Source organism: Anas acuta, chromosome 23, assembly GCF_963932015.1.
Source record: "Anas acuta chromosome 23, bAnaAcu1.1, whole genome shotgun sequence".
Lineage (NCBI taxonomy): Eukaryota > Metazoa > Chordata > Aves > Anseriformes > Anatidae > Anas > Anas acuta.
Genome location: NC_089001.1, coordinates 1,940,819 through 1,958,580, shown reverse-complemented (window position 1 = coordinate 1,958,580; position 17,762 = coordinate 1,940,819). Strand labels below are relative to the sequence as shown.

Sequence of the window (17,762 nt, the reverse complement as noted above, 5' to 3'; positions counted from 1 at the left end):
CGCTGCAGGTGCTGGTGGCTGGAGGCAGCGTGGTGGCAGCGGGGCTCGGCGCGCTCCCCGGCACCGCGGCACAGGGCACGGTCCCCAGCGCCGCCGCGGCACTGCCCGTGATTTTTATTATCCAGATTCAATAACAGCAAACAGCTCCGAGCTGTCTGCGCTCCCCGGGAGGTGACTTACCATCCGCTAACAGAGCTGAGAAATCAAATTAGCCCCAGCTTTGCACTCTCTCTTTCCCTGACACCGCTATTGGCAGCCAAGGGGGAGTTCATCAGGGCCGTGCACTAATTCTTATCTCGTTTAAGTGACTCCACGCTGCCATCTGATGCAATTTGCTCCGTGCCACAGCCAAGGGCTCTGATCCCTGCCTGTCTACTTCACCATGACTCCCAGTACAGGGAAGCTTCTGGGGAAGCTGGGCTGCCGTGCTGCCTGCAAGGCTTTGGGGAAAGCCTGTCTCCAGCCTTGCCCAGCACCGAGCGCTTGTTCCTTGCTCCTCTCCTGCATTTACAGCTTCTCCCTGTGCTGCTCAGAGCATCTCCAGAGCTCTCACTTCCTTGCTGCTGGAGCTCACTAGGGGGTTTGTTAGCTGGGGACTGCTCAAACCTGCACACAAAGCCATCGAGGTGGATGCTAACTCATCGGCCCAACAAGACCCAGGCACCTGTGGCGGTGCAGTCGCGAGGTTTCCCTTGGAAAACCTCTCTCTGTTGTCACCCAGCACACCAGCAGGGTATGGGCAGCGTTATCCCAACCACGCTGCAATGTCAGCATCCAGACGCTGCCCCTCCCAGAAAGGGAGCCCTCCCCGCAGCGCTGTGCCCGGGCAGGGGGCCGGGGGAGCCGGGGGCTCGGGCGCTGCGCATTCGCCCAGCACCAGCGTGACAGCCCATGGGGTGGGTGGCCTCCTCCTTCCTCCTCCCTGCCTGAAACTTGATGCAGCAGAGGAGGCTGATTGCAAGATTAATTACGCATTTTCCAAAACCTGACGGCTGGGGGAAAGCAAGCAAAAAGTGCTGCCTGCTTCCCTGATTAGGTTCACTTATCTGCAGAGGAGAGCGGAGAGCTCGGGCTGGGGAAGGGAGCCGGGAGACCTGCGGCACCAGAGCTATGGTGCTGGTGGCTCTCACGGCGCTCCTGTCCCTGCTGCCCCTGGTGTCGATGCTGCAGGACACAGGTAAGGACATCGCGGGGAAGTCTGGCAGGGTGGGGGCGAAGGAGCTATTTTCCGGTAGCTAAAGGCATGTTGGTGTACCTGAATAAAAACCAGCAGCTCTCTATAGCATGCAAACACTAGTTAATTAATTAATCAATTATTTTTTAAAAAGAGAGATTAATATCATTGAAAATCTGCATGGTGACCTCTTGGAAAGCTCTTCGAGGCGCTGCACACCTGAGCAAGTTCTGCGGGCACGGGCTGTGAGGAGAGGGAGGTAACAGCGTATTTTAACCCAGATCCAAATGTTGGGCTCATTGGTGTGAGGCTTCAAGGAACTTTGAAAGTGTTCAGAGTCCTGAGGAACAAGAGAGAAAACAGAAGCAGAACGAGCTCCTGTCCATCTGCCTGCAGCCCCCAGTTTGGGACCTGTTGCCCAAGCCCCTCACCAGAGAGATGTATTTCTTTGATACCGTTTCATTACTTGTAATGTGGAATGGGATTTTGGGGAAGGCAGCATGCAGAAGCGATGCTGTGGCTGTGCTCTGTAACCTTAGCTCCACACAGTGGAAAAATAACTGCCAAAATACTAATAAGCAGATCTTATTTTTTCTTGTTTAACCTTTTTTGAGAAAGAGTAAAAAAAAAAAAATTACTGTGCTGTTTTGCACCAACACACATGAAAGTTCTCAGCAGGTTTGTAACTCGGGAAAGGCTTCGGGCAGCGAGCTCGTCCCTTCCACCAGGGGCTTGTCCCTTTCTGAGCCCAGAGCCTTGCCCAAGGACTGGCAGGGGAGGAGCAGGAGGAAGGAGCCCTTGCAGCCAGGGAGCCACCGAGGATGGGTGGCGCCACAGGGGGTGGCATTTTTGGCCAATATTCTTTATTCTGAGAAGCCAAAGCAAGCCCATACAGGGTGAAGACATGGGCCGTGCAAGTGATTTCGGGAGCATGTGTTGATTTTGTCTTATTTCAGCCGAGAGAGGAGAAAACTAGGACAACATGTTTGTATTTAAAAAAAATAATCCTACAATTGGGTATTTTTTGAATGATAGTTCACAGTTGGTGCTGATTGCATTGCAATGTTTCAACGCTTGGCCACAGAATATTGCAAGGCAACAGATACTTGGCTGGAGGCTTTCTGATATTTTAGGTTGTCAGTTTTTGAGCTATTTCTTTTCACACCACTCACCAAAGACAAGAATTAGCCTTAGCTTAGGAGAAAGGACAGAAAGCAGCGACCACGTCCCACTTACCTGCAGCGTGGCAGACGAAGCCACAGAGAAGCACAGATTTGGGCCAGGCAGACCCTTGGAGCCAGCACGTGTGCAAGACGGGTTCGTGGGGCAGCTGTTGGGAAGATCAGGATGCCTGGTGTGAACCCAGCCACGTCCTCTCCCTCCAAAGTGACTTTTCGCAGGCACTGAGCTCGGCAGCACAGGTCTGAAGGCAAATGTGGCGAGCCAGCTGCAAGCAGCTGCAGTGCTCGAGGCCACTTGGCCATAGCCGTTGTTGCAATTACAGCAGTGCCTGTTTTCCTCCCATCGCCCTAATTGCTCCGTCTCGCCCCCCCTCCCCATCTCCTCCCTTGGCTGGATGAGGGTTGTGAGCCCCACCAGCTCGGAGGCATTATAGATCCCATGCAAAGTTGGAGGGGTCAGGGCTAATGTGTTTTTTTTTTTTTTTTTTTTTTTTTTTTTTTTTTTTTTTTTTTTTTTCTCAGTCGCAAAGAAAGATTAAAGTTTCCTTCCAGGCAGCTTTTCCCCAAGTTCCTGCAGATCTATTCCAATTAGTGCCTTCGGTGACGTGCGGAGCAGGCTCGGGTACTGCAGATCAAAGCTGCAAGCGCGGTTCTGCCGCCCGGCCTGCCTGCAGCCTCAGCAGCAGCCTTGCAGCGAGGACTGGGGTGCTGGCAGCAATTTGCAATGCAGTCGGTGCTCCCAGCAGAGGGATTGTTCCCTCAGGAAACCATCGGCACTGCCTGCACACCCCAGTCCTGCTCGTCCTGCCCCAGCTTCGGCTCATACAGCTGCAGAGCGGTGACCGCAGCTGCCCATCGGCAGCCTCCTCCTGGAGCTGCTGCTGAGGGGCTGATTTTGGTGTTATTTCTATCACACAGCCCACCAGAAAGGGGAGCGTGGAACTCACCACAAACCCCACAGCGCTGCCCTGGCCTCTCTCTGAGCAGAGCAGGGCAGGAGGAGAGCTCTGGGACAGGGGTGCCAGGTCCCTTCCCGGGACGGCACGCGGTGCTGGGCCACAAAGGCGCCGAGGCTCGGCTGTCCCAGCTGGTGGCAGGGCCCTCGCTTCTTGCTAATCACACACGCCCTGCTCACTGGGCTGAAAGGAAAATCTCGGCCTGCACCTCCTCCTTTTGTGGGCGCCGAGCAGATGGGTGGGGAGCGGGGAGCATCCAGCTGCCACGTGCGCTGCGAGGGGACGAAATCTGAATGCGGAGAAGGATGCGCTGTCAGCTAGCCGGGCTCCTCAGCCTTCACACAGCGCCATTCAGAGCCACAAATGATGGAGGAGTGGTACAGACCTTGCCGGCATTGCGTGAATGCACTGGAGCAGCAAAGATGGGATAAGGAACAGATATTTGACCAATAGCCAAAAAACCCAGCTGTCCTGCAGTCGCTTTCCAAGAGAGGCTCTGACTACGGCAACGTTGGCCAGCAGCGCTTGGAAGTGTTTGCTCCATACAAAGCACTTGGGGGCCTGGATCCAAAGCCTGGTGGCACAGCCCCCAGGATTAACGTGGGTAACATTTTTTTTCCTCATGTAGACAGATTTTAGTCCCTTTCATTGCCTAGTACACGAATTTAACATTTTGATTCACCTTTAACCTCAGCCTTCACCTTGATAGTAAAGAAGCGATGCCTCTCAAAATAGTGGGAGTTGGAAAACTTTGCTCGGGGCACTGACTCCCTTGCAGCTTCCCTGCAGTGGCTGCCCAGCTGTCCTGACACTGCTCCCAGAGCAGAGGCAGACGGCAGCCTTCAGGTGGTACCCAGCCACCCGAGACCCAAAAAGTGTCCAGGGAAAGTCACAGAGCCATCCACGCAGTTAGCAGAAGACCCGAATAAAACAGTAGACGAGGTTTCAAAGATGCTGGCATTCTTGTTTCCCTGCCCTGCCAGGTACCCCGAAGGCGAGCGGGGTGCCAGACCCCGACACGCCAGCCCTGCTCCGCCTGTCCGACTCGCTGCTGGCACACTACAAGAAGAGCACCCGGCCCGTGCGGGACTGGCGCACCACCACCACCGTGGCCATCGATGTGATGGTGTACGCCATCCTCAGCGTGGTGAGTCCACCGCTCCCACCGCTCCACCGCCGGGCAGGGGGGTCACCCTGCGCCAACCCTGTGCCCTCTTCTTCCCACAGGATGAGAAAAACCAGGTGCTGACCACCTACATCTGGTACAGGCAGGTGAGCCGAGGAGACCTGTGCCAAATCCCCCTCTCTCTGGGCCCTGGCTGCTGCTCCCGAGGCTGGAGCACCGGTGGTGACTGGGCTGGCTGCCTCCCAGCAGGACATGATTGTCCTGGATTGTCACAGGGGAAGGCAGGCTGCTGTCACCCAGCCCTGATGTTTGCCTACCTTAACATCCCAGTTTCTAGCCCTGGAGAAAAGGCCTGGTGTGGTGGCACCTTTGGCTGCCTTGGGTGCAGGAATGCAAGAAAGCCGTGGAGCACTGACCTCAGCACAGCAGAAAATCTCCCTTGCATGCACACAGCTTGCCCCTTCCTTCCCCTCTTTGCCCTAATGCAGCTCCCTTGTCAGGAATCAAGAGCCTAAAGGCACAGCTTTCATGCTTCCTGCTTCTCACTGCTGGGTGGCTGAGGAGATGGGTTTTCCTGCCTCTCTCACACGTCATTTATCACATTCCCATGGCAGGCTACTAGGTTTGGGTTTTGGTGGGGCTAGGACTGACCCCACCTCCCAGTTCCCTTCTGCTTTGTCCCTGCAGCACTGGACAGATGAGTTCCTCCAGTGGGACCCGGCGTGCTTTGACAACATCACGCAGATATCGCTCCCCGCCGAGAGCATCTGGGTGCCCGACATCCTCATCAACGAGTTGTGAGTGCAGTGCAGCTCTCCGAACCCCATCGCAGGGGACCCCAAAAGAGAGCAGGGTGGCTCAGCCCCGTGAGCACGCGTGCTGTGCCTCGCTCTGCATTCCCCGCACAGAACTGGCAGTGCCCCCGTATCCGGTGAGCTGCAGATGGGGAAACGGCTTGGCAGTTGGGACATTTCCAATGCTGGCTAACCACAAACATTTGTAATTACCCACACTGTGCTGGGGGGGGTGGAATCCAGATATTTGGAGAAAGGCTTTGTTAAGAAGGCACAATGCAAGGGCAGCTGCAGAGCTGCCAGCCCTTCCTGCAAAGCCAGCCATTGTCCTTCCCCGCCCCCACTTCTGCTGGGATTTAAGGTGTTCCCATCTCGTGCTGCAGAGACCTCTGCGAAGCAAAGCCACAAATGGTCCCTGGGCTGCGCTGGGAGAGGGCAGCAGCATGGGGAACATAGCAATGACACGGGGCAGCAGCGCCAACGTGGGGGCGGCGTGCTCGTGCCCTGGCCCTTCCCCTCCAACCCCCCTTATTCCCCAAAAAGCAGGTTGGCAGAACAGCAAGGTAAGGTCCCAGTTCTCACGCTGGGCAGTCCCCATCCCAAACGCAGCTTCCCAGGAGGAGCCCACTCTGCTCACGGTGCTCCCCAAAGCGCTCCCTACCCTGGCTCTCTGTCCCCGTGCCCTCCAGCGTGGACGTTGGCAAGTCCCCTGATGTCCCCTACGTCTATGTCCGCCACCACGGGGAGGTGCAGAACCTGAAGCCCATCCAGGTGGTGACCGCCTGCAGCCTGGATATCTACAATTTCCCCTTCGACGTCCAGAACTGTTCTCTCACCTTCACCAGCTGGCTGCACAACAGTGAGTGCCGGCCCCGGGGGGGCTCGGTGCAGGGGACGCGGCCCCCTCTAGGTGGCCCCAGCGGCTCGGGAATGCGCCGCGACCGGGCACGGGCACGGGCACGGGCACCCGGCAGCTCCGTCCCCACCTCTTGCAGTCCGAGACATCAACCTCTCGCTCTGGCGGACCCCGGAGCTGGTGAAATTCGACCGGAGCATCTTCATGAACCAGGGCGAGTGGGAGCTGCTCTACGTGCTCAGCCACTTCCAGGAGTTCAGCGTCAAGAGCAGCGACAGCTACGCCGAGATGAAGTTCTACGTAAGGGACCTCGCTGCCCTGTGCCCTGCTTTGGCCTCTGATCTTTGCAAGGATGAGGCCAAACCAGGGCAGGGCTTTGCTCCCCAGTCCCTTTCCTTCATAACCGAGCCGTTCCCCTGCTTCTGTGCTGTTGCATCCCCTGCCACTGGCACCTCTCCTGGTGCTGAGGGTCCTGTCGGTGCAGCCCACCACCCTCACCTGCTTTTGGGGAGCTCAAGCTCTCCTTTCAAGCAGGGCTCTCGCCTTCACCGAATCTTTCCTGTCTTCCCTTCTGTCCTGGCAGGTAGTTATCAGGAGACGTCCCCTCTTCTATACTGTCAGCCTGCTGCTCCCCAGCATCTTCCTGATGGTGATGGACATCGTGGGCTTCTACCTGCCTCCCAACAGTGGCGAGAGGGTCTCTTTCAAGATCACACTCCTCCTGGGCTACTCAGTTTTCCTAATCATTGTATCTGACACGCTTCCTGCTACGGCTGTTGGCACCCCGCTGATAGGTACAGCAGTGCTACCAGTCCCAGCTGGCAGCGGGACAAGAGCTCTTCACACTGGGTTTACGTGGTGGGAGCCTAGCATTCATCCCCCACACTGCCACCGAGCCAGGACAGTGCCCAGAAATGGGTTAAAGCCCGTCCCTCTGGGACCAGGATGCTGAGGAATCGGGGGGAGGTGGTTCAGAACATTACCAGAACGAGAGGAGCAAGAAGGGGAGGTACAAAACTGGGGGCTGTAAAAGGAGCTCAGGGTGTGGGGTGTCGAGATGGCAGTCACACGTGGCTGAGAGCTGCACTGGAGCTCTAGGTGCATGAGAGGGCCCCATCGGAGCAGTGCAGGGAGCAGAAAAAGCATCCTGCTGACTGTGTGGAGTGGTCCACAAAGCAACTGAGCAGCAGTCACGGCCTGGAGCAGCAGGAACTGCAGCTCTGTGCAGAGAGGGGCGGGCAGGGGGAATTCACTCAGGACCTCCCTGCTCTGTGCATCAATCTAAAACCTGTGCTGGCCATCGCAGGCCACTCACCTTGCTGGCATCTCCGCAGGCATCTATTTTGTGGTGTGCATGGCACTGCTTGTCATCAGCCTCACGGAGACCATCCTCATCGTGCGCCTGATCCACAATCAAGACCTGCAGCCCCACGTTCCCAGCTGGGTGAAGCACTTGCTGCTGGAGCGTGCCGCTGTCCTGCTCTGCATCCGGGACAGGAAGAAACTCAGCCAAAGCAGGGCGCAGAGCTCAGACATCTCCAGGCATGTGGAGAACAACGACAGCACAGGTAAGGGCTGGAGACAGAGCTCCTGCAGGAGGAGAAGGGGACCTGGCCTCACGCAGCTCTAAGCCCAAATCTAGCCTAAGGACATAATATCAGAACTACCAAAATGTTCACCTTTCCAATTAGCTCTCACCTTCTCTATTGGAGCTCTGAGCAGCAGCAGCAGACACCCGGAATTCAGCAGAAAACTGAATTTTACAAACCGGGCCTGTTCTAGAGCACGGCACCCTGTCCTGGCACAGTAAATATCAGCCAAGCAGGAGCCTTCTCTCTTTCCAAGCCAAGCTCAACCCTTTTATTTTCCATGCTTCTTTGCAAGCCAGTGCTCCATGAGCAGCACTGCCAGCAGCCTGGGGAGCGGAGAGCAGGGCTGTGACTCACTGCAGCTTATGCATGGCAATACGGATGTCCAGATCACACACACAAATCCCAGCTCTGTGCCTAAAGAGATTTTTCTCGCTTACCTCTCTTGATCCTGCAGCCAAGCTGAACCACTACGGCTGCGAGGACCCCCGGGAGCGTGAGGGGGCAGGGGGCACGAGGCCCGCTCCTGCCTTTGGCTCTGTGGCAGAGGGCTCTCCGCTCATGCCCAGCATCCTGCACGAGATCTCCACCATCCGCCAGTTCCTCGAGAAGCGGGATGAATTTCGCGACGTCGCCCGCGAGTGGCTGCAGGTGGGCTACGTGCTGGATGTCCTGCTCTTCCGAGCATACCTGCTGGCCGTCCTGGCCTACACCATCACGCTGGGTGCTCTCTGGTCGGTGTGGCAGTACGCCTGAGCTGCCTCTCGGGGCAGGCGAGGCAGGGACCTCGGATGCTTTGCTGCTGGTCCCCCCCCGGCAGCTCCTGAGCAGCAGCAGCAGCAGCCGAGGGCTTGAGGCATCTCTCACGGCTCTCACCATCCCAACCCCGGCTCCTCCATCCCTGCCCCGCAGCCCCCCGGCAGCCCCTCGAACCCCCCGAAACGGGGCAGGGTCGCGGCGCTGCCCCCTCCCCGCCGGCCCCGCTCCTCCGCGGCTTCAGCACCGCGGACAGCGGCGCCCACCCCGGCGGCAGCGGCGGCGGCTCCAACCCGGGCTCCCCCCGGACCCCCCCCCCGGCCCCTCTCCGCTGCGAAGGGCCCGGGGCTCCGTGCGCATCCTGCTCCGAGGGCACCCACCTGGAGCCCCGGGGGGGTCTCTCCTCCTTGAGCCCTTCCCCAGGGTTTTTTCCTGCTGCCCCCCTGGCTCCTTCCCAGCCCCCCCAGCCCCTCGTTTCGTGCTTCACCGCCCTGCACAACGCACTGGGGGGGTTCCCATTCTCCGTTTTATTGCTCGCCCGGCTCTGCATGGTTCTTTCGGCCCCCACCCGAGTGTTTTGCATGCTTGACTGGCAGAGCCCCCCCCAACATTCCTGCCCAGCAGTACAGGGACTGGGGGAGAACTGGCAGAGCAGGGACAGTGAACCCAAAGAGTGAACCCAAACAGCACAAAAAGTGCAAATGGGACCGTGTCCATAGGAATGCAGTGCTGGAAGAGACCAAGGGGGTTACCCACCCTGGTCCTCTGCTCCCGCAGGCTTCCACAGCTGCCCTAAGTAAATATAAGTAAATATACTCCCTCTGTGCACCTCTGCCAGGGCAGAGGCATAAAGCTGCCATCTAACAGGAGAGAAAAGCTCCTCCTGTAGCTGAGAGCAGCAGGACTGGGAATTGAGCCAAAATTGGAAGGAGACGATCTGCCCAATGTGGTACCTACGTTTGTTTCCAAGCTGGGAGCAGTTGTGACAAGCATTGAGAGAAAAAGCGATACCGATGGCATTTGTGGGGTGGTTCCTGGCCCTACCACACTTGCCTGAGACCCCATGCAGGTGGGGATGTGCGCTCCACACTGGTACTTACCTGCACACCCAGAGCAGGCACCATCCTCAGGAAGGTTGGAGATGAAGGGAGCCCCCGTCCTGTTTGCTCTGGTGGCTCCTCTGTGTACAGCAGGGATGGAGACCGCAGGCAGCAGGGAAGACAGAGAGATCGCGGGGTCTGGCTCTCCTGTGCCTGCTCCCAAGCCCACCAAGCATGATCCAAAGGCCTGACACCCTCCCAAGCCTTCACCTGCAGGAAAACTCCCTGCTGAGTGACAGGAGGGCTGCAGGACGGGTGGCGCGGGCTCCTGGCAGCGCTGGCCCGCGCTAATGTGCTGATGGTCTGTAAGTGGCTGTCTATTGATGAGGTGTCCAGTTAAAGAGTTCGTGAGACACTAAATCAGCCCATTGATCCTACTGAGATCGATGGTGCTACAGACCTGATCAGTGCAGCGGGCAATTAACACCCTCTGGAATGAGCCGCCTTCATGTAACATCAAACGCTCCAACAGACAAATCCAATGGGCCCATTGAACCGGGCGCGCGGTGCCTCCTGCCCGCACGGGACCTGGGTTGAGGTCGGCAGGGCCACCACATCGCCTTCCTCAGCCCCACCGTGCCCCGTGGAGCCGTGCCATCCCTTGGCTCACCTCTGCTGCCACAGCTCCCAGCTGGTGGCTGGGTCCCAGCGGCTATCCAGGCACGGGCGCAGCGCAGGAGCTCCGTTTTCCAGCCATCCCAGCCCTGTGACGTGGCCCTGCGTGTGACCTAACCCTGTGCAGAGCTGCTAACCCTCACCTGCTCCACAGGTCCCCCATGGGAAAGGAGTCTGCCAGAGCTGGAGGAAGCATCTAGTTTTTTTTTTTCCCTTACAGATAGTGCTTTTCCCTCACGCTGCTTTGGGAAGTGCTGCATGCAGGAAAAGTTACAGGCATCTCTCTGAAATAAGCCTGGATTTTCCTCTTAAAAAAAAAAAAAAATCAATAAATCTGAATCTAATCTACTAATAAAGGTTTAATGAGGACATAATGTTGATGGAACAGAACATTGTTGCAGCATAATCACTCCCAGCTGCTGTGTGAATGTGCAGACAAAGGCCCAGTCCTATGACAATTTCCCTGTTATAATAACTCCTTTGTATGAGGCCAAACGCTGCAGCAGAATCTTATCCCTCCCTTTTGCAAGGGACGGTGCAGAGAGCAGGTCACTGGGAACACCTCACCTCAACCAGAGGTGCCCGAAACCTCTTTGGGATAAGCTGTGCTGGGAGGGAGCTCTCGGGGCTGTTACCTGAGCTCAGGCTTGGATGTCACCTCTGACACCTCCATGGGCGAAAAACCATCCCAATGTCCCACAGGACGGCTGTGTCCTGCAGCAGCACGATGCAGAGCAAGGAGCATGGGATGGGACATGGCTGTCCTGGGGCAGCTGGAGACCTGTCCCCAGTGGGGACTGCGGGGCAGGCACGTGGCTCCCCCATCCCCAGGGCATGGTAAGAGCCTGCACTCGATGCCAGCACCCAGCAGCCTGCTGCATTCCACCCATCACCTAAAAAATAAATGTTATATCAAGTGATTCCACATCGTAACTTGCTCACGATGAGCGTGTGGCCCCGTCCTGGTCCGTGCCTGGCTCCCCGAGGGCAGGAGGAGATGCTCCCGGCCCCTGCCTGGCCGCACGCCGCGTGCTGTACAGTTTGCAGCGACATAAAAGGAGTGCAGACTTTGCTGTTAATGTAGTCAGTAAATAAATAAAGGAGGGCTTAAGCTTAGTGTACAGCAATCAGTTTAGAACTACAGGATAATTAACACAGCGGGGGGCCAGACTACTCTACAGTCAGGTTTAAATGAACGAGTTCACTTTCATTGAGGCAAACTCGCTCAGCTCCCTGGGGAGCCGCGCATGCAGCAGCAGTGCCCGTGCTGGCAGCAGCAAGCGGGGCCAGAGGGGTGCACCCCATGCACCCCACACACCCCACACCAGGAGGGAGCAGGGGATCTGCTTGGCTGCTACGAATTGCTCCTGGATGCTCCCTCGACACCATCCAGGCAGCCCCACGGGGAGCCTGCGCCCAGCTCTCCACCTGCACACCCCTTCCCGGGGCAGGCAGGAGCTGGGTGCGCACGATCCCACCAAGGCAGAGGCAGCCTTACTGCAGGGATGGGGAGCAGCACCCCTTCCGCCTTCAGAACCCAAATCACAGAGCTGTACATGCCTCTGCTTCTCTCCTTAAACAAAAAAATAAAGGACAGCAGCAAATCACCCTGTCAAGCACCACACAGTGCACGATAAAACGGTCTCCAGGGATGCCAAGGGACTTTAAAACAGGAGGCACGTTTAATTTCTGGCACCATAAGCACCCTCTTCTATGCCAAAGCACGAAGGAACTCCTGCATAAATAAGAACCAGGCTTTTTAGGAGCTCGTGGCTCTTAATGAAAAAGAAATTCTGGAGACCCATGACTGCACACCTTGATTTTCCATGGAAAAGCATCTTCCAGGCTGCACATCCTCACAAAAACACCAGCTCCTAGTTACTGTGCTGGACCCCCAGCACTGGGATTTCCTCCCCATCATGGGGCCATTGGCATCCCCCTACCCCTGGAGATGCCCCAGAAGTGGGGATGGGAGTGGGCCACGAATTCTTCCCTGCTCATAGTTGCCAACCCTCCCCATCCCTGAGGTGGTGCCTGGGCCAGGAGGTGTGCAGGGATGGACCCCCTGTGTGAGTGCTCCTCATCCCCTGCCCCATCCACCCCATCCTCACCGAGACCCACCGGTACGATGGCATCAGTCAGCAGGAGCCTGCTGGGGAGCAGGATTTTAAGGATGGGACCCATCCTGCAGGAGCACTGAGCTGGCACCCCAATACCATCAGCACGGCGCATGCCCGGGTCTGGAGGGGGCTGCGGTCACCGCGTCCTTCTCATCCTCCTCATCCTCCTCTTCCTCCTCCCAGCAGGGTGGCGTTTGAGCGGAGAACAGCAACAGGAGACGACAGGCCGAGACAACTGAATTAACTTTATTGTTTCTTCTAACTGCAGATTCAAGGTATACAACTGAACATTGCTATTTTCCTTATGAGACTTATAAATAAAAATACAAAAAATGTCCACTACAAAAAAATCTACTGTTAGTAGGATGTAAAAAATATTCTCTTTGCTATAGAAGGCACGAACTTCACTTAGTGACACATGGAGAGAAAAAAACCTGCAGCAGTATATTTTTTCTTCCTTTTTTTTTTCTTTTTTTCTTTTTTTTTTTTTCCTCTGTCAGAAACACTGAAGTTTTACAAAGAAATGCATCTGAATCTACACAGAATGAAGGCAGATGCGGAGAGCTGCAACTAGGAGACACCACAACTCGGGACTTTTTTTTAATTCATTTTTCAGGAAATTTTAGCTAACTGCATCTGTGGCTAGAGAACAGATAGGACTCGCAAGCAGTACTGCAAAGAAACAAACAGCGAGGAAACAGAAACAGAGTTGTACAAAAAATAGTAACCAATACTCTGAAGAAACAAAAACAAAAAATTGGGCACCTTCTAAAATGAGGCTACCAGGAGGTGCTGAGGTAGACGGAACTATAACATCAATTAATTCAAAACACTAGTTTTAATACAGAGCAATCAGACTGGCACTTGGGCTGTCACGACATAAAAGACAAGCAACGAAAGAAAGCCTTAGTTTGCTTGGTCCAGCAGGGCAGTTGGTCCTCAGTGCTATAATATACATATATATACTTATATATATATGGAGAGGTGTCATGGAGCTTTACCATGGCTTCGTAGCCTTAGATCATGCATACGTAACACTATGTGGAACAAATACTAGGATGCACACCCGAACACTGGCACTGGCGCGGGGCAGGGAGCGCTGCGCTCCCCGGCTCCCCGGGAGGAGAGCGGCTCCAGCGCGGGGGGACCGCCACGTCACCGCCCTGCCTGATGCCTTGTCACCGGACAGAGCCCTCCAGTGACTCGTCGCACTCGTTTTGGGAACTCACAGGACTCCAAACTCACGCTTCGCACCGTGCTGAGCTCTGAAGCCAGCTATGCCAACGTCTACGGTAAGGGAGGAAGGGGGACAACGAGAGGGGAGGGGACATTAAAGCAAAAAAAAGCCACGTGAGCTCAGCTGAGTGCTCAGCAGTACCATGACACCCACGGCCGGCAGTACCAATTCACTGCAAAAAGGTACCACGTACTTGTGAGAAATTGCAGCAACTGTTGATGTGAAAGAACTGTGTTGTGTTTGTTTGTTTTTTTTTTTAAATTTTTTTTTTTTTTTTTTAGGCACAAAGATTAAACAAGCCATTCTCCAAAAAAAAAAATTACATCCTGGATTGTACTAAAATCAGCATCTGCCCTGCTTCTCCTCCTCAGCGTGGAGCAGCAAAAGGTGTCACCAGTCGCAAGCGCCGCCGCGCGGACACGGGCGCAGGAGGTGACGCTCCTGGGGTGGCTCCACAGGCTCCTGGGGTGATCAGTGACACCCCTGGCAGGGGCTGGAGGCAGCACTGCTGCTCGGGTGCTCCCACACAGCCCCCCCTGACCCCCCATGAGCACGGGGATGCTGCAGCGTGGGTGCTGCCACCCCCCCACCGCCCGGCTGCGGCCACACAACGCCACGGCACAGCCACAGAAGGCAGGGGGACATCCCAGGGACAAACGAGGATTACAAAACCATCACGGGGCGTGGGGAGCAGCTGCACCCCTGCTGAGGGACAGGGCCGCAGGAGAAGCGGGGTGAGCTACAGGCCTCAGGCCTGGGCCCCGCGGCGCTGCTGGTGCTCCCCACTCGCCCCGGCGATGCCCTGCAGGCCGGCGGCTTTCACATTATGAACGACGCTCGACTGCTCTCACATATTCAAGTTTAACGCTCCCCTTCCCAAAGCACTAACTCGGCGCTAGGCCGGGACCTGCCCCGCTCCGCTGTTGCACGACGGCGTCCGCCCCAGGTTAAGGCCTTCATGTTTCCCAACAGTGAGGGGGCAGGGGTGGGCCGGGTACAGCAGTACAGACACCCCCGCTCTCTTCCCTTTACTCCCATCTAAGAAACCTTTCCCTAAACTCTTTCCCCTCCCCCTCCCGCCCCCCGTTTAATACAAACGCAGCTAAATTATAAAAAAAAAAAATAAAAATACACAATTGCAAGTAAAGCATGAGATGAAAACTGAAATGACATCACAAAGCAAAACACAAATATTGCAAACTGTGCTTCTGTCACTGCAAAATCAGAACACAACAAAAACGAACACAAGAGGTAGCTTTCTGAATCGGTGAGCCAGGCTCCATCAGGCCACTCAAAAAAAAATACCAGTTTTGGTAATGATAATGCACACGAGGTGGCTGACACAGACCCAGCGCACGATCCCCTCCACCGCTGCCCTGGCAGCTCTGCCACCACACGTCACCAGCCCCTGACATGGCCTTTACCTGGCCCCGTCATTTAAAACAACGCCCTCCCGCCCCCCCCAAAAAATCAATAAAAGCTCATGAGGTCACAAAAAAACGAGGTAATTTCAAGTAAAATGTGCTAAACACAGAAATAGTCAAAAAACTTTAAAAACAAACGAAAAGCAAAAAAAAAAAAACAAAAAACACAGAGCAAAGCCATCTGTTACCGTCCGCTCCTCCACAGACTCCAGGAGTTGAGGGCTGGGCAAAAAAAGCATTGGCACGTTCCAAACACCCGAAATGTAAAGAAAAAGAGTTTCCCTGTGGGAGCAGAGCTCCACGCCACCCCCCCCCCCCAGCACCGCCACAGTGCCCACTGCCTGGGGGCTCTGGTGGCACCGTCACCTCACCCAGGGACCGGCAGCATCCCGGGGGTCATCCTGGCACACGGGGAAGGGAGGAGCTGCAGCTCCCCTCGGGGACAGGGACGAGCACGCAGCCGCTGGAGTCCCCGGCTTCATCTTCCCGCTGAAGGCTTCGTCTTCCCTCCCCCCCCCCCAAAAAAAAAAAAAGAAGAAAAGGAAAAACAAAATGCATAGAAAGGTCTTTGGTCAGGAGGAGGGTTGTGGTCTCCTGCGGCACCCACAGCTGGTGTCTATGCCCTGGACAAGGCAGCAGCAGCGTTTACTGGGGGGGGGGGGACAAGCACCAGCACCAGCCCACGCTTGGCCCCCACCCCACTGCCCCAGAGCTTTCCTCCGGGCTCGTGCCCTGCAGAGCAGCACCCACTCAGGGCACTGCCCGCATGGATGCTTTGCTGGCTGTGTGTTGAGGCTGGTGCCCTCCCTGTGAGCCAGCAGCTGGGGGGGGGGCAGGAAAGCTGCTGAAAGTGGGGGCTCAGCCCGCGGGTCACCGCCCTGCAGCTGAGGGCAGCACCTGTGCCTACATCGGGGTGCCAAGGGCAGACACCGGCTGGAGCAGGCGGGTCTGCAGCAGCTCCTCTGAAGGGGGTTACTGGTGATGATAGAGGGGAAAAAAAATAAAATTAAAGCCTTCCCAAACCACTGGTTGTATGCAAAATCTGGGGGGCGAGGCACAAACCGCACCATTTGTTCACAACTGTCCCGGCACCACCTCCAGCAGGGCAGGCTGGCTGCTGGCTCGCAGGAGCGGATCTGATTCAGGGCAGACGGGGACACGGGCCCCTCACCCTGCGCCCACGAGCCCTGGGAAGGAGGGGTGGGGAAGGGGAAGAGGCCACGGGTGCGAAGGGCAGCCCGCACGTCCCCGTCTGTCCCAGTGCTGCCGTGTGCCCCCCGCCACCCCCACAGCGAGCGCCGCGTGCCAGCGCCTTCCCGGCCACAAACCCAGCAAGAGGATCCTTCTAGCAACAGCAACAAACGAAAAACGGAAACAAAAGGCCATGGACGATGCATTTTTTTTTGCCCAGTCCTCCGCAACTCAGCCCCGCGTTCCCTCCGTGTCCCTCAGACGTAGCAGAGGTAGAGATAGGTCTTCTCTATCCTCCAGTCGGTGGGGATCTCCTCCGGCTTGTGGCCTTTCATGTGCTTCTGCATGGCGGAGAGGCTGGGGCAGTACTCCAGGCAGATCGTGCACTGGTACGGGGAAGCGCCGTTGTGGGTCCTAAGGTGTTTGATCATGGCTGAGTAATCCCGGGAGCGCTGGTGGCACAGCTTGCACTCAAAGGGCTTCTCACCTGCAGGACACGGGGAGCAAAGGGGTGGCATCAGTCAGGGTGGCCGCTGAGCCCCGTTTGGGTAATGCGTGAGGTCTCGGGGCCGCACTCCACCGCAGTAATTAACTGCCCAGCCTGCCCGATATCGATACTCGCTCTGTGCACAGACACAGCGAATAATGAAGTAATGAACAGCAAAAGTGATCTAAATATTGATCCACTATTTACAATAGTTACACGCTGACGCATTCAATGATTCATTATCCCCAGCAGCCAGCTCGGGCTCCGTGGGCACAGCGTCTGCCTCCCTCCTCCCCGGGGCTTGCTGGAGAGCCTCGTGCCCCCCGTGCCAGGGCGGCACCTACCTGTGTGCACCCGGTAGTGGGTCTCCAGCTGGTGCTTCAGGCTGAACTTCTTGCCGCAGCCGTTGCACTCGTAGGGCTTCTCCCCGGTGTGGATGCGCTTGTGGCCCTTCAGGGTGCTCTCGTCCCGAAAGCAGCTGCCGCAGAACTCGCACTCGTAGGGGTGGTCGCCTGCAAGCACACGCACATCAGCCCCCTCCCACACCACACTGGGGAGCGGTGTGGGGCAGCCCCGAACCCCCCGGGCCCCCGTGCAGATCCTCACCCACACGCCCAGAGCCCTGCCCGCAGCGGCCCCCCAGCCACGTCTGTTTTTAACACCCTCCAGATCGGGCGGCTGATAAATGAACTTCAGTTCAGCACCAAACTCCGAATTATTTGAATGAAAGGTGAGGGCTCCAGCTACTTATTTATTACAGCAGTGAAGGCAAGGACAATAAAGATAGATTGATCGTCCAAGACTTTGTTCATGAATATTTAAATATTACTGATTTGTCTTGTCACTGTAATTACAATTTCTCTGTGCTGCATATCCTACAACCACAGTTTATGGTAAAGAATGGCCAACTGTATTTCACTTGTCCTACTGCAGATGTGCAGAGCTGCCAAGCGTGTAATGTTCCTCGCATTTCATACATTTTCTTCAGCTGTGAAGGCTTAAGTCATCCACAATGACCTACGTTTTTTCATTATCCCCATGTCAAACTGCACTCGTGCCTGGGCATAAATTGTCCTTCTAGTTATATACTCACATGCCTGTGCTTTCACTTCCTCTTTACAATGATATTTTACTCTCTGCCTGTTCTCTCCCCAGC

General features: G+C 56.2%; 2 protein-coding genes across 5 annotated transcripts in view; one reads left to right on the top strand and one right to left on the bottom strand.

Moving 5' to 3' along the window:
* The first annotated feature begins 837 nt into the window (after positions 1-837).
* LOC137843762 (5-hydroxytryptamine receptor 3A-like) lies at positions 838-12,717 on the top strand. The gene is made up of 9 exons (XM_068659386.1): positions 838-1,177; positions 4,295-4,458; positions 4,539-4,583; positions 5,125-5,234; positions 5,921-6,090; positions 6,227-6,387; positions 6,671-6,881; positions 7,422-7,655; positions 8,134-12,717. Exons 1-9 carry the CDS (start codon positions 1,111-1,113, stop codon positions 8,430-8,432), a joined length of 1,461 nt encoding a protein of 486 aa, XP_068515487.1. The 5' UTR covers positions 838-1,110; the 3' UTR covers positions 8,433-12,717.
* Positions 12,493-17,762, bottom strand: part of ZBTB16 (zinc finger and BTB domain containing 16) — a 91,390-nt gene continuing 86,120 nt past the window's right edge. For all 4 annotated transcript variants that reach the window (XM_068659378.1, XM_068659379.1, XM_068659377.1 and 1 more), the window contains exons 6-7: positions 16,951-17,118; positions 12,493-16,606 (exon numbers count right to left, since the gene is read on the bottom strand). In XM_068659378.1, coding sequence (XP_068515479.1) covers positions 16,377-16,606; positions 16,951-17,118 — 398 coding nt within the window. In that variant the 3' untranslated portion in view covers positions 12,493-16,376. The remainder of the gene's footprint in view (positions 16,607-16,950; positions 17,119-17,762) is intronic.